A 15,575-nucleotide genomic window follows, 5' to 3' on the forward strand; every position below is an offset into this window, starting at 1 on the left:
ATAGTGATAATGCAGCATTTTAAACCTTTGAGTATTTAAAACTAGACAACTCTCACTTATCTCTTTAAAATCTTATTATATATTAATATGTTTATTTTTGCTTTATTTCAGTGTTGAATCAGGGACAAATCTCATGTGTCCCTCATTTGGTAACCCTAACCCCTCCAATAATGTATAATCCATTCTCTTTTTAGTGAAAAATGCAGTGAACAAATGAACAAGATAGCTTGAGGCTAATTAAGTTTAGTTAAAAAAACAGCACACATGGAACTTGAAAAAACCATACACGCACATGAATAAAATCATGGAGGACAACACACAATAAAGTCTGGGACTTATTTCCATTGTGCTCCTCTTGAGACATCCAGGGTGTATCACACCCGGCCGTGAGTCCCACAGGGCGGCACACGGGGTAGGGGTAGGCCGTTATTGCAAATAAGGATTTGTTCTTAACTGGCTTGCCTAGTTAAATAAAGGTGAAATAAAATACAAATAAAAGACAAGATGGCTAGACAAGTTCCAACGCGGTTGAACACAGTATGACACAAAGAAGAAGAACATCTATCTCATCATTGCAGTTACATCGTAGAGTACAGATGTTCCTCCTTGAATGGTGAATGTTCTTTGGTAGCATCAAGATGCTAACGCATCCTCAGGGTGCTCCTGTCACCTCTCTCTCCCATGCTGTCTGGCCCATCTCCCTGGCTCCTGCTCAGTATGTCTGGCCCTTTCATGTCTCACAGTAATGCCACAGGAGATAGTAGTTCAGGTCGACCAGCAGGACCAGGCAAGAATGGCCATTGTCCTGGAGGCCAAATGTCCCAAGCAATCATGGAGCACATGGTGGTTGTTTTGTGTGTGAAAGTTTTACCATCACACAAGGTGATTGAGTTGAATGTGGCATTGGGAGCACAGCCAGAGTGGAGATTGTAATTATTCACCTGAAAATTAAACCATATCCCAATTAGAATAGGTAGCCATTTAGAAAGACACAAGAACATTTGATTATCCAAGATAATGCACACACAGACAAGTGTGTGTGCGTACGAGTGTGTGTGTGTGTGTGTGTGTGTGCGCGTACACTAGCGTGGGAGTGTTTGTCTACAGCATTTCACTTTGCTGACTCCCCTTGAATGCACTCAGCAGGTGACCATTGTACCCGGCTCCTCCCTGTGAGACGGTGTGGGGGTGAGGTCCACCTCCACGGAGGCACACAACCTCTCACACCTCTCCCCCCTCCTGCTGCTCCAGCCCTATAAAAAAACAGAGCTGGCTCTCCTGTTCCCCAGTCTCATAACGACCAATCACCCACCAGGTAAGAGAACAGATTGGGAGAGCTAAGGGCTGGGGCTAGAGGCCAAAGACTTGGTCTGCATATGCAGAGGACTGAGGAACTAGGAGAGGGAAATGCAGACTAGAATTTTTCAGGAAACTTTTTTGTCTGTTATTTGGAACGCTTATTACCACTTTGATATGAACTGTTACAAATACATTAGGCAGCAGTTATCGCTTTAGCAATACTTCTTTCAGACAGTTTACTATAATTTACCAGAGAAATGGAAGGGAACAATGGAGAAATAATGTTATTAAATGTCCTAGAAAAAAATATGTCGCTAATTCTCTTCCTATGCCAATAGCTTTCTGGAATTACTCTGTGTAACCTCTGTCCGGGCCACAGTGATCCAGTGATGTGTCTGTCTTAGTGCAGGGATTGGGGATTAGGTGGTAGGAGTTGAGGGTTAATCTCTTTGTAGGAACAGTATAGCTCTATCCAGCTCTGTGTAATCTGACCAGATTAGAGGTCCTTTTAATAGGCTGACATATGGCATGGGGTGAACTGATTGAGGGCAGCCTGGAGTTGTGTGTCTTTGTGGGTTTGCTCCTTGTGATTCTCCAAATAACTGGAGAATGACTTTGAATTATTGGCTTGTTTGGTTTTGGTGACATTTAAAGTTTATTTTAGAGTGTTTTGCAATTAGTCATTTGTTGCACTGTTCAAATATTGTTAGCTCTAAATGTATTTTTAACCATTCAATCTTGACTTCCCATGGTTCACTGTTTCAATTGCGAATATTGGAATTCTTGTCGGGCTCATTGCTCACCATCCGTTCTCTTCTTTCCTCTCAGACCTCCATCATGAAATTCCTGGCTCTCGCACTAACCATCCTGCTGGCCGCAGGTTAGTATCCCAGCCTTGTCATAGTGCTGCCAAATTGATAATGTAGTAATGACATTTTAATGCATCATGTGTGTGTGTGTGTACCATGCTCTGGTATATTGAACAATTTAAAATGAAATCTTACTCAATTCTTTTAAAGTGCTGGGCCATTCACCACTGTTTCCCAACCAATGCCTGACCCTCTCTCTCCTCTCCCAGGTACCCAGGCTTTTCCTATGCAGGCTGATGCTCCCTCTCAGCTGGAGCATGTGAAGGCAGCCTTGAGCATGTACATAGCTCAGGTGAAGTTGACCGCACAGAGGTCCATTGACCTTCTAGATGACACAGAGTACAAAGAGTACAAGTAAGGACATGTTTCATTTAGTCTTCTCTATCTTCTCGTTCCCTCTTCACTCACTCACTCACTCACTCACTCACTCACTCACTCACTCACTCACTCACTCACTCACTCACTCACTCACTCCATTCAAATTTAAAAGGTTCAATTCAATGGTGCCCAACCTCCACAGATAACTAAACCAATATCTCTCTCCCACCCTCTCTCTCTCTCTCCCTCCCTCTCCCTCTCTCTCCCTCCCTCTCCCTCTCTCTATCTCTCTCTGTCTCCCTCTCTCCCTCTTCTCTATCTCCCTTTCTCTATCTCCCTTTCTCTCTCTCTCTCTCTCTCTCTCTCTCTCTCCCTCTCTCTCTCCTCTTCTTGGTGTTCCTCTCAGGATGCAGCTGACCCAGAGCCTTGACAACCTCCAGCAGTATGCTGATGCCACCTCTCAGTCCCTGGCCCCCTACAGCGAAGCCTTCGGCACCCAGTTGACTGACGCCACCGCCGCCGTGCGCGCTGAGGTCACGAAGGACTTGGAGGAGCTGCGCTCCCAGCTGGAGCCCAAGCGCGCCGAACTCAAGGAAGTCCTGGACAAGCACATAGATGAGTACCGCAAGAAGCTGGAGCCCCTGATCAAGGAGCACATCGAACTGCGCCGGACCGAGTTGGAGGCCTTCAGGGCCAAGATGGAGCCCGTTGTGGAGGAGTTGCGCGCCAAGGTGGCCATCAACGTGGAGGAGACCAAGACCAAGCTCATGCCCATTGTGGAGATTGTCCGTGCCAAGCTGACCGAGCGTCTGGAGGAGCTGAGGACCCTGGCCGCCCCCTACGCTGAGGAGTACAAGGAGCAGATGATCAAGGCTGTTGGAGAGGTGCGTGAGAAGGTGTCTCCCCTGTCTGAGGACTTCAAGGGCCAGGTGGGCCCCGCAGCCGAACAGGCCAAGCAAAAGCTCCTGGCTTTCTACGAGACCATCAGCCAGGCCATGAAGGCATAAACACGCTCTCAGCAGGACCCTCCCTCCCTCCCTTCCCGTCTCACTCACACTGACTCACACACCATACGTACCACGCCAATGCCAAACTGATGCACTTCCTCTGCAGCGGCATGGCAGGACTCTTGCTCTCTCTAACGCACCACCATATGCGCTCAAGCACACACAAGCGCAGACACTAACGCACTATTGCATACATTCAGTTTTGAGTTGTGTTCAGGGCCTGTGTGCACAATCCTGGGCCTGCATAATGTTGACTGTACTATGAACATCAAGTGTGAATATTCTAGTGTTGCTGCTTGTTCAAGATAGCTGTGTGCTTCAAAACAGCTCAATAAACATCATACTGTTTCATACTATTTCATTCTCTGAGTTTGACTTCTTTGGATTGTATATTGTTTAGAACAAGCTTTTACATGTGGCTCTCACAACTAACAGGCGCTCTGTGACAAAATAGCCATGTTGGGTTTATGTATGAACATCTCGTATCACACACTTCTGTGTTCTAAAACGATATGCGTTCTATGATTTTTCTATTTTCTATGATCGCAACATGATCAAAATGAAGTGATGCAACTATTGCATGTAATGAAATGAACAAACGTCTCTTACACGGATATCACGTCACTGTAACAGTAATGGTTTAAAAGAACGGTTCATCTGAAAGTTAGATTATTTTTAACGAATGGACTTTTCTAATCATTTTCTCTGAAAACCAGCGACCATTCATGGAGATCATGGGAGTTCATGTGAGTCGTGGTGTTAATAGCCATAGAGGGTTGATGAATGGGTTAATAAGGAGGAGGTGTCAGTGTGTTGGCAGGCTGTGACCCGTAGAGTTTCATTAGAGACGGTGTTAGATGGATGGGGTGCTACTCAGCACCTCTCAGGCTGAGCCCCATCATCACCCTCCCATCACAGAGTACACACACACACACACACACACACACACACACACACACACACACACACACACACACAAACACACACCGGAGCATTGGGAGGGGGTATGACTGTGGAGGGAAAAAAATTAACTTCTTGAGTTTACAATTGACTTCTACGGTTGATTATCAGTCATGCCATCTAAACATAAGTTGGTTCTTTATAGAGTAGACTTCTTCCACTAATACCAACTTCTGTCCCCTCACAAGTAACAATCCATGATAATAAGCAAGAGGGTAGGAATGGGCCTTCAACGGCTGAGTTGGTAGAGTATGGTGCTTCTAACATCAGGATTGTGGGTGCTGTTATCTGCACCGACAGTATTATCAAATAATATCTGCTGCTATCTACTGCTCAGTTGTAATAGTTTTGATAATAAACCTGTACTAACTGGACTATAAACTTGTATCCACTGCTATTTGGTTTTTGGTTTGTTTTTAATGTGTTTTGCAACGTGATTCTCTTACTGTTTTCGTGGTTTGTCTTCACTGTTCTTTTTGTTGTTGTTAATGACTGAGTTCGCTTCCCGAGGCCACCCATAGGACAAATATATACGCGCATGACTGTAGGTTGCTTTGGATAAAAGCATCTTTTAAATGGCAGATGTTGTTATTAGATTATTCCTATGGATACGGCACGTATAAGAATTCCTCCCAGACGAGACACGGTGAAGCTCTTTTGGTGACCATCTCAAGGCAACTTTAGATTCGAGTTGAAGATAGCAATTAGCATGGTGTTGAAAATATATTTTTTTTCCATCAATAGCAGCAGCGGCTCTCTGTCGGATGTCTGTCCTCACTCAATAACGGAGGACAACTAGTGTAATTAATGACCTACTTCTAAAAAGTGAAGTGCATCTCAACGAAAATAACACTTTGTGCATCCTATCATGGTATAAAACTGTAAAGAATTGTCTGAAAGCAGTAGTAAATGTTTTCATTCCTCCTCTGTCACATCTCATGTGCATGTCTCTATGTATATGTGCAGAGTGTGTGTTTTATCCCTCTCAGTGTGTGTGCGTGTGTGTGTCCTTGTGTGTGCGAGTATGTTAATATTGCATGTCAGTGGGCTTTATTACAGTGTAATGGATGAGGTGGGATCGAGGGTCCCTTGAGTGTCCCAGCCTGTATAAAGCCTGCTTGGTGTTCCAGTCCTCTGTGTCCCAGACCCAGTCAGTGGTACCCTCAACCACACAGACACTCTGCTTCTCTAAGGACAGCTAACGGTCTGAGACTAAAGCAGGGGATTTGATGTGGTCACAGTTCTACTCTAAACCGGACATCAGACTGGTCAGTGAACAGTGGAACAGAAGACCAATTGATGGAAATTGAAAGTGGAGAAATCTGAAGCGTTTCCCCACCACTGGAGATTCTGACTGTAACACAAACAGTATGGATGGTACTGGAGCTTCACTGCGTTAGTTTGAATTCATTGGTTCCTACCTGACTTTTCTTGGGAAATCCTGTTTTTCATGTGTTTTTTCCTCCTCTCCTCTCCAGTTCCCCAGCTGTCTCACAGGTGTGCCCTCACGCTGCCCTGCTGTGCAGAAGCTGGTGGGGCCACCTGTGCCAAAGCCCCCCAGGTCACAGGGGTCACAGTTCAGCTGGAGATGCACACGCTGTGGCAACAGTTTGACCAGCTGGGCACAGAGATGATCGTCACCAAGGCTGGGAGGTAGGAACATGCTAACACAAATGGACACACACACACACATAAACACACACACTCACTGTGGTTGAACTAATCACATATCACTGTGTTGCTGCTGAGTCATGCATGGTCCTTGTAGGAGGATGTTCCCTACCTTCCAGGTGAGTATCTCAGGGATGGACCCTGCAGCGGAGTATGTGCTGCTCATGGACTTCATCCCTGTGGATGACAAGAGATACAGGTGAGTTTTCTCCATAGACTTACATAGAATGTGATTTATAGGCTCTGTGGTTTTACCCACACTCTGCCAGCATAAGATACATACACTAGATCTACACATAATAGTGTTTGTGTGGAATCATCATATGGTATATTGTGGTTATGGTGTACAGTACATACCCTGGCAGCCTCTTCTTGATTGTACCACATAATATGTACCAGATAATGCACAAAATCTTAATCAGCGCCAATGGAGAATGTATTCAGTAGAACTTTCAGCCTGATGTAACAGAACTTTCAATAGTGGAGTGACACAACTTGCAACCAATGAATATAGAATCTTTGCTCTCCTGTATGTAGATATGCGTTCCACAGCTCCTCGTGGCTGGTGGCAGGCCGGGCCGACGTGGCGGCCCCGGGGAGGATGCACTTCCACCCTGACTCCCCCGCCAGAGGCTCCCAGTGGATGAAACAGATGGTCTCCTTCGACGCACTCAAACTGACCAACAACCTGCTAGATGACAATGGACATGTAAGACAAGCACACACACATACACACACACACACACCGACCAGTCCAGACGCAGACACACACACACACCGACCAGTCCAGACACACACATCTTTACAATCAGTACTTCCTCGTGTTCTTTATACATTCTTTGTATTTCTGAGTCTTTGTGCCTGTGTGTGGATGTAATGTGCATTGTGATTGTTTGTCAAACACCCAGATGATCTTGAACTCCATGCATCGTTACCAGCCTCGATTCCATGTGGTGTATGTGGACCCACGGCGGGATAGCCAGCTTCATGCCCACCGCAACTTCTGCACCTTCTCCTTCCTGGAAACACGCTTCATAGCGGTCACTGCCTACCAGAACCACAGGGTAATGTAATGACTATGTTATAACTGTCACTACATATGATGTTGCAGAGACAAAATAGTCCAGTCTTGTATGAATTATGTCTATTGGAGATTCACCCTACATGCTGCCTTGAAATTGATGACAGATAATGTTCTCTCTCTCTCTCTTTACCTAGGAAAGGGCCAAAAATACCCCATATTAATATATGTAGCCTTAGAAATAAAGTTAAAATGTGAAATGCTTGATAGAGTATGTGATGTAAACAGAGAGGTCTACTTTCTTGGGGACCTGAATATTGACAGATTTTCATCAAGGGGAAGATTCTCACTGTAACCAGTAACTGTAATCTGGTTCAGGTTATTAATCAATTTACCAGGTTGTTTTCAAACACAACAGGAACTATATCATCCACATTTTTACTAATACTGTAGAACTTTGTTCTAAAGCTGTATCCGTGCCCATTGGATAAAGTGATCACAATACAGTGGCTATATCCAGGAAAGCCACAGTTCCAAAAACTGGGCCTAAAATATTGTGTAAGAGATCATACAAACGATTTAGCTGACTCTTATGTGGATGATGTTAAAAATATGTGTTGGTCTGATGTGATAAATAAGGAGCATCCAGACGCTGCACTTGATGAATTTATGAAATTGCTCCTTACAATTATTGATAAACGTCCACTTGTTAAGAAGCTGTTAAAGCTGTTAAGGCTTCATGGATTGACGAGGAATTTAAAAACTGTATGCTTGAAATAGATGGGGAAAAAGGAGTGGCTAATAAGTCTGGCTGACTTACTGCAAATTGAGAAATTATATGACTAAAGTTAACAAAAAGAAGAAGAAACTGTATTATGAAGCCAAGATCAATGATATAAAGATGATCACATTACTTTAAATGAAATTATGGGCAGAAAGACAAATTCAACTCCATCTTTCATCTAATCAGATGCCTTATTCATCACAAAACCATTTGTTGTTGCCAATTACTTTACTGATTACTTAATTGGTGAAGTGGGCAACCTTAGGCAGGAAATGCCAACAACAAACAGTGAGACATCGTATTCATGCATAAAAAAATGAAATAATGAAAGAAAAGCATAAAACGTTTGTATTTGGTAAAGTTTGTGTGGGAGAGGTGGGAAAATGATTGTTATCGATCAATAATGTCAAACCTCCTATCTGTCATATGTTTAATCTGAGCCTAGCGGAAAGTGTTTGTCCTCAGGCCTGGAGGGATGCCAAAGTCATTCCGCTACCAAAGAATGGACCTTTACTGTTTCTAACAGCCAACCTATCAGCTTGCTGCCAGCTCTTAGCAAACTGTAGGAAAAAACTGTGTTTGACCAAATACAATGCTTTTCTCTGTAAACAAATTAACAACAGACTTTCAGCATATCGTGGATTCAGAGCTATCTAACCAGAACACAGTGGGTTTTCTTTAATGGAAGCTTCTCTAATGTTAAGCAGTGTTGTAAAATGTAAAATGACCTAACACTGGCATTAAACAAAGCCTGTATGATGATTCCTCCTAAACAAAGAGTTACAGTCAGTTTTAGAATGGGTGGCCAGTAATAAACTGGTCCTGAACATCTCTAAAACTAAGAGCATTCTATTTGGTACATGTATATCATTCCCTGTTCTAAACCTCAGCTGAATATGAATGGCATGGCTGTTTAGCAAGTTGAGTAGGCTAAATTACTTAAGTGTTTGTTACCTTAGATTGATTCAATGGTTGTAAAGATGGGGAGTGTCTGTCTGTGATAAAGAGATGCTCAGCTTTTTGGAGACCACACTCCTGCAGACTCCAGTTTAATCTTATCTTGATTATTGTCCAGTCATATGGTCAAGTGTCGCAAAGAAGGATCTTGTTAAGCTGCAGCTGGCCTTGAACAGAGCGGCAAGTTTTGCTCTTCATTGTAATCAGAGGGCTAATATCAATACTATGCATGATAGTCTCTTTTGGCTAAGAGTTGAGGAAAGACTGACTGCATCACTTCTAGTTTTTATAAGAAATAATGTATTGGAAATTCCAAACTGTTTTCATAGTCAACTTACATACAGCACTGACACACAAAATTACACCAACAGACATGCCACCAGGGGTCTTTTCACTGTCCCCAGGTCCAGAACAAATTCAAGGAAACGTAAAGTATTATAAAGAGCCATGATTAAATGGAACTCCCTCCCATCTCATGTAGCGCAAGTGAACAGGAAACCTGGTTTCAAAACGCGAATAAAGCAACACCTCGCGGCAAAACGACTGCCTCCCATGTGACCTACTTTTTGTGTGTATGTGCTGAAATGTATGTTTAACTGATAGATACACACACACACACACACACACACACACACACACACACACACACACACACACACACACACACACACACACACACACACACACTACATGTTAATGTTTTTAAATGTATGTACATTTTAAAGTCTTTTGTCTATAATGTCTTTTTCATTATGTGTCAGACCCCAATGAGACTAGCTGTCGCCATTGACGAGGGATCCTGTTCAAATCAAAAATCTCTCTCTCTCTCTCTCAGATCACCCAGTTGAAGATAGCCAGTAACCCGTTTGCCAAGGGCTTCCGAACTACTGATCCTGACGCCTGGTAAAATAAATTAACATGTTCTTTGTTCGTTAGTGTCTAAAATGTCAGAATGATTTTGGTGATACGTTGAAAACAAAAGTCAAAGGACAACAACCATATTCAGACATTGAGGACTGATTGTTGGATTCAGGGGGTTTCCCTCCTACAGAACCTGTTAGGGAGGCTGCGAATTTTCCCAGCTTTTTGTTAAAAATCGCGCAAGATTTCAACGTCCTGCTACTCATGCAAGGAATATAGTAAATGCATATGATTAGTATGTGTGGATAGAAAACACTCTGAAGTCTCTAAAACTGGTCAAATCATGTCTGTGGCTATAACAGAACGTGTTTAGGAGACAAAATCGCAAGGAAAACTGTTCACCAAAAACACAAAAAAATATCCATCCGCCAGTCTCTGTATTGTCTATGGCAAGGGAAAATAGATAGAGCCCCGTTTACAATGCCTACAGCTTCCTCACGATGTCGCCAGTACTGGCAATTCAGTTGTAGTTTATCCTTGGTGGGATGACGAATAGGCACTTCCTGTCTTGGGGTCCACCGAAGGAAGTTATGAAAGGGAGAATATGGATGATGATTTCAAGACTTGCTGCTATCGAATACAGATTGCCCTGTGATCAATTTGATCGATTATTAACGTTTATTAATACCTAAAGTTAGTTTACAAAGGTAGTTTGAAGTGTTTTGTCAAAGTTTATAGGCAACTTTTTTAATTAAAAAAAAACGCCGTTGCGTTTTAGAAAGGTTCTTTTTCCTGGATCAGACGGGTTTCATAAATGGACATTTTTGGTATACATGGACGGATTTAATCGAAAAAAGACCCAATTGTGATGTTTATGGGACATATAGGAGTGCCAACAAAGAAGCTCATCAAAGGTAATGAATGTTTTATATTTTATTTCTGCGTTTTGTGTAGCGCCGGCTACGCTAATTATTTCTGTTTACATCCCATTTGGTTATTTCGGGGGTTGCATGCTATCAGATAATAGCTTCTCATGCTTTCGCCGAAAAGCATTTTACAAATCTGACATGTTGGCTAGATTCACAACGAGTGTAGCTTTAATTGAGTACCCTGCATGTGTGTTTTAATGAAAGTTTGAGTTGTATCGAGTACTATTAGTTGGCGCTCTGAAATTTCCGCTGATTTGGTCCCTGTTCAGGGACAGCAGCCGTATATAATTAATATCAAATCTAGATTGTTCTATGAAAACGCTCAACTAAATAATAACTGCACCATTGTACATCTGTCACGCCCTGGTCAAAGTATTTTGTGTTTATCTTTATGTATTTGGTCAGGCCAGGGTGTGGCATGGGGTTTTTGTAATTGTGGTGTGTTTGTCTTGGGGTTTTGGTGGTGGTATTGGGATTGTAGCTTAGTGGGTTATCTAGCAAAGTCTATGGCTGTCTGGAGTGGTTCTCAATCAGAGGCAGATGCTTATCGTTGTCTCTGATTGGGAACCATATTTAGGCAGCCATATTCTTTGAGTTTGTCGTGGGTGATTGTCCTTAGTGTCCTATGTGTACTCTCGGTTAGTTTGCACTAGATAGGCTGTTTCGGTTTCGATTACGTTTATTGTTTTGTGTAGTGTTCGTGTTTCTTCGTTTGATTAAACATGAATCTAAATCGACACGCTGCAGTTTGGTCCGACTCTCCTTCATCACCACTAGAAAACCGTAACAGAATCACCCACCACCAACGGACCAAGCAGCGTGTTAACAGGCAGGAGCCACAGGAGAGGCAACAGAGGCAGCAGCAGCAGGAGCAGCAGCAGCTGCAGTGGGAGAGGCTGCACCACCTGGAGAAATGGACATGGGAGGAAGAACTGGACGGTAAAGGACCCTGGAATCAGCCTGGAGAATATCGCCGCCCCAAGGAAGAACTGGAGGCGGCGAAAGCTGAGAGGCGCAGATATGAGGAGGCAGCACGGCGTAGCGGATGGAAGCCTGAGAATCAGCCCCAAAAATTTCTTGGGGGGGGGGGCTCAGGGAGAGTGTGGCAGAGTCAGGAGTCAGACCTGAGCCAACTCTCCCTGTTTATCGTGAGGAGCCGAGGAGGAGACCAGAGCCGGTGTTGGAGGTGAGCGAAACAGAGACTGTGAAGGAGTTAATGGGGAAATTGGAGGAGAGAGAAATGAGGGAGTTGCTGTGTTGGTGCTTTTTGCATGGAATTCGCCCGACGGAACGTGTTGGGGATTTGATGGCACCTGGGTTAGCGCTCCATACTCTTCCTGAGGTGCGTGTTAGTCGGCTGGTGAAGTTGGTGCCAGCCTCACGCACCAGGCCTCCTGTGCACATCCCTAGCCTTGCAAGTCCTGTGCCAACACTGCTCTCAAGATCTCCAGTACGCCTTCACGGTCTAGCCCATCCTGTGCCACCTTCACACTCCAGTCCTCCGGTAGCAGCTCCCCGCACCAGGCTTCCTGTGCGTGTCCTCGATCCAGTACCACCAGTTCCAGCACCACGCACCAGGCCTTCAGTGTGCCTCGCCTGTTCAGCGCAGCCAGCGCTTTTCTCCTCTCCTGCGCTGCTGGAGTCTCCCGCCTGTTCAGCGCAGCCAGAGCCTTCCTCCTCTACAGCGCTGCCGGAGTCTCCCGCCTGTTCAGCGCAGCCAGAGCCTTCCTCCGACACAGCGCTGCAGGAGTCTCCCGCCTGTTCAGCGCAGCCAGAGCTGCCAGTCTGCATGAAGCAGCCAGAGCTGTCAGTCTGCATGAAGCAGCCAGTCTACATGAAGCAGCCCGAGCTGCCAGTCTGCATGAAGCAGCCAGTCTACATGGAGCAGCCAGAGCTGTCAGTCTGCATGAAGCAGCCAGAGCTGTCAGTCTGCATAGAGCAGCCAGTCTGCATGGAGCTGCCAGTCTGCATGGAGCTGCCAGTCTGCAAGGAGCTGCCAGTCTGCAAGGAGCTGCCAGTCTGCACGGAGCTGTCAGTCTGCACGGAGCTGTCAGTCTGCACGGAGCTGTCAGTCTGCAAGGAGCTGTCAGTCTGCAAGGAGCTGTCAGTCTGTAAGGAGCTGCCAGTCTGCAAGGAGCTGCCAGTCAGCACGGAGCCGCCAGAGCGGTCAGTCTGTAAGAAGCCGCCAGAGCTGTCAGCCTATATGGAGCAGCTAGTGCCGCCAGTCTGCCCAGCACCGCCAGTCTGCCCAGCGTCGCCAGTCTGCCCAGCGTCGCCAGTCTGCCCAGCGTCGCCAGTCTGCCCAGCGTCGCCAGTCTGCCCAGCGTCGCCAGTCTGCCCAGCGTCGCCAGTCTGCCCAGCGTCGCCAGTCTGCCCAGCGTCGCCAGTCTGCCCAGCGCCGCCAGTCTGCCCAGCGCCGCCAGTCTGCCCAGCGCCGCCAGTCTGCCCAGCGCCGCCAGTCTGCCCAGCGCCTCCAGTCTGCCCAGCGCCGCCAGTCTGCCCAGCGCCGCCAGTCTGCCCAGCGCCGCCAGATCTGCCAGTCAACCAGATTCTTCCAGATCTGCCAGTCAACCAGACTCTTCCAGATCTGCCAGTCAATCAGACTCTTCCAGATCCGCCAGTCAGCCGGGATCTGCCAGAACTGCCAGTCAACCAGGATCCACCAGTCGGCCAGGATCCGCCAGAACTGCCAGTCTGCCAGGATCCGCCAGTCTGCCAGGATCCGCCAGATCTGCCAGGATCCGCCAGATCTGCCAGGATCCGCCAGATCTGCCAGTCGGCCAGGATCTGCCAGTCGGCCAGGATCTGCCAGTCAGCCAGGATCCGCCAGTCTGCCAGGATCAGTTAGATCCGCCATTCAGCCAGGATCCGCCAGTCTGCCAGGATCCGCCAGGATCCGCCAGTCTGCCAGGATCCACCAGTCAGCCAGGATCCGCCAGAAGTGCCAGTCAGCCAGGATCCGCCAGTCTGCCAGGATCCGCCAGTCAGCCAGGATCCACCAGTCAGCCAGGATCCGCCAGAACTGCCAGTCAGCCAGGATCCGCCAGTCGGCCAGGATCCGCCAGTCGGCCAGGATCCGCCAGAACTGCCAGTCGGCCAGGATCTGCCAGTCGGCCAGGATCTGCCAGTCGGCCAGGATCTGCCAGTCGGCCAGGATCTGCCAGTCAGCCAGGATCCGCCAGTCTGCCAGGATCAGTTAGATCCGCCATTCAGCCAGGATCCGCCAGTCTGCCAGGATCCGCCAGTCTGCCAGGATCCACCAGTCAGCCAGGATCCGCCAGAAGTGCCAGTCAGCCAGGATCTGCCGGAACCACCAGCCAGCCAGGATCTGGTAGATCCATCAACCTGCCTGAGCTTCCTCTCACTCCTGAGCTTCCTCTCACTCCCGAGCTTCCTCTCACTCCCGAGCTTCCTCTCACTCCCGAGCTTCCTCTCACTCCCGAGCTTCCCCTCGGTCCCGAGCTTCCCCTCGGTCCCGAGCTACCTCAGTCCAGTGGGGCCCGTTGTTAGGTTTCCTAGGCCAAGGTTAGCGGCGAGGGTCGCCACTCAAGGGACACTAAGGAGGTGGACTAAGACAATTATGGAGTGGGGTCCACGTCCAGCACCAGAGCCGCCACTGCGGACAGATGCCCACCCAGACCCTCCCCTACAGGTTTAGGTTGTGCGTTCGGGAGTCCGCACCTTAGGGGGGTTCTGTCACGCCCTGGTCAAAGTATTTTGTGTTTATCTTTATGTATTTGGTCAGGCCAGGGTGTGGCATGGGGTTTTTGTAATTGTGGTGTGTTTGTCTTGGGGTTTTGGTGGTGGTATTGGGATTGTAGCTTAGTGGGTTATCTAGCAAAGTCTATGGCTGTCTGGAGTGGTTCTCAATCAGAGGCAGATGCTTATCGTTGTCTCTGATTGGGAACCATATTTAGGCAGCCATATTCTTTGAGTTTGTCGTGGGTGATTGTCCTTAGTGTCCTATGTGTACTCTCGGTTAGTTTGCACTAGATAGGCTGTTTCGGTTTCGATTACGTTTATTGTTTTGTGTAGTGTTCGTGTTTCTTCGTTTGATTAAACATGAATCTAAATCGACACGCTGCAGTTTGGTCCGACTCTCCTTCATCACCACTAGAAAACCGTAACAACATCCTTATCGCTCTCTCCCTTATCACCTGACATTCAGGTTAAGGATCATTCGCAATATGATACCTGAACTTTGACTCTGGCCTCTACATATGACAACACAGCAGACACTCAATTAGGCTTGATAAAGTAAGCCATTGGTTAGTAAAGCCAAGCGTACCATGATCAGATAAAAGGTGACTAATGGTGGTAACCTGTTTTGAACCTGTTGCAATTCTGCCTAACACTCCTTTGATTGTAATGTGACTGTGTGTTGTTGTGTGTTCAGGGTGGGCAGTGCCAGGCCCCTGCGTCACTCTCTGCCCACCTGGCAGCCACAGGAGGGCAGCCACGAGCCTGACAGTATGTCGGGAGAGCAGCGAGCACAGAACTTAAAGAGTCTATCAAGTGAGCGACTGAGACCCAGGAATGAAATACTGAGCTTTTTTTTAAGGCAATATACAGCCCTTAATACGTCACTGTCACTCCACAATGTGAACTAATCTTGGTCAGAGAAATTATATTTTACATAGGTGCTCTTGGTTTCCTCCTCTGTAGGATTAGAGGATTAAAACATTGCCTCTCTATCAACAGCGCATCGTGAACTAGGCCACCACTGCAGGGAAGACATCAACTGTACCAGTGAGAGAAAGGATGTGGAGAATAATATTTTTCCACCTTTGACTTTCATCCCCCTTCCCACTCTCTGGGAATGTCCAGGCATTTCAGAGAGACTGAACCTGGGATGAGAGGAGGGAATGTCTTACATAGTTCCATTGCTAAATATCTTCC

At 46.6% G+C, this 15,575-nt stretch overlaps 2 protein-coding genes across 2 annotated transcripts; both read left to right on the forward strand.

Annotated features, from left to right (window-relative positions):
* Positions 1-1,220: 1,220 nt before the first annotated feature.
* LOC112265202 (apolipoprotein A-I-1) lies at positions 1,221-3,849 on the forward strand. Its single transcript, XM_024442302.2, has 4 exons — positions 1,221-1,315; positions 2,128-2,179; positions 2,378-2,522; positions 2,893-3,849. The coding sequence occupies exons 2-4, from the start codon at positions 2,137-2,139 to the stop codon at positions 3,491-3,493; spliced, it is 789 nt and encodes a 262-aa protein (XP_024298070.1). The 5' UTR covers positions 1,221-1,315; positions 2,128-2,136; the 3' UTR covers positions 3,494-3,849.
* A 2,054-nt stretch (positions 3,850-5,903) lies between these two features.
* Positions 5,904-15,355, forward strand: LOC112266074 (T-box transcription factor TBX1-like). The gene is made up of 7 exons (XM_024443561.2): positions 5,904-6,106; positions 6,222-6,323; positions 6,662-6,833; positions 7,033-7,188; positions 9,722-9,789; positions 15,073-15,191; positions 15,342-15,355. Exons 1-7 carry the CDS (start codon positions 5,904-5,906, stop codon positions 15,353-15,355), a joined length of 834 nt encoding a protein of 277 aa, XP_024299329.2.
* Positions 15,356-15,575: the final 220 nt, after the last annotated feature.

Source organism: Oncorhynchus tshawytscha, linkage group LG13 (genome assembly GCF_018296145.1).
Source record: "Oncorhynchus tshawytscha isolate Ot180627B linkage group LG13, Otsh_v2.0, whole genome shotgun sequence".
In the NCBI taxonomy this organism is placed as follows: Eukaryota; Metazoa; Chordata; class Actinopteri; order Salmoniformes; family Salmonidae; genus Oncorhynchus; species Oncorhynchus tshawytscha.

Coding starts and splice junctions, on each gene's coding strand:
- LOC112265202 (XM_024442302.2), top strand. CDS start 2,137: ATGAAATTCCTGGCTCTCGCACTAACCATCCTGCTGGCCGCAG. Junction 2,180..2,377: donor AACCATCCTGCTGGCCGCAG/GTTAGTATCCCA, acceptor CTCCTCTCCCAG/GTACCCAGGCTTTTCCTATG. Junction 2,523..2,892: donor ACAGAGTACAAAGAGTACAA/GTAAGGACATGT, acceptor TGTTCCTCTCAG/GATGCAGCTGACCCAGAGCC.
- LOC112266074 (XM_024443561.2), top strand. CDS start 5,904: ATGTGTTTTTTCCTCCTCTCCTCTCCAGTTCCCCAGCTGTCTCACAGG. Junction 6,107..6,221: donor ATCGTCACCAAGGCTGGGAG/GTAGGAACATGC, acceptor TGGTCCTTGTAG/GAGGATGTTCCCTACCTTCC. Junction 7,189..9,721: donor CTGCCTACCAGAACCACAGG/GTAATGTAATGA, acceptor TCTCTCTCTCAG/ATCACCCAGTTGAAGATAGC.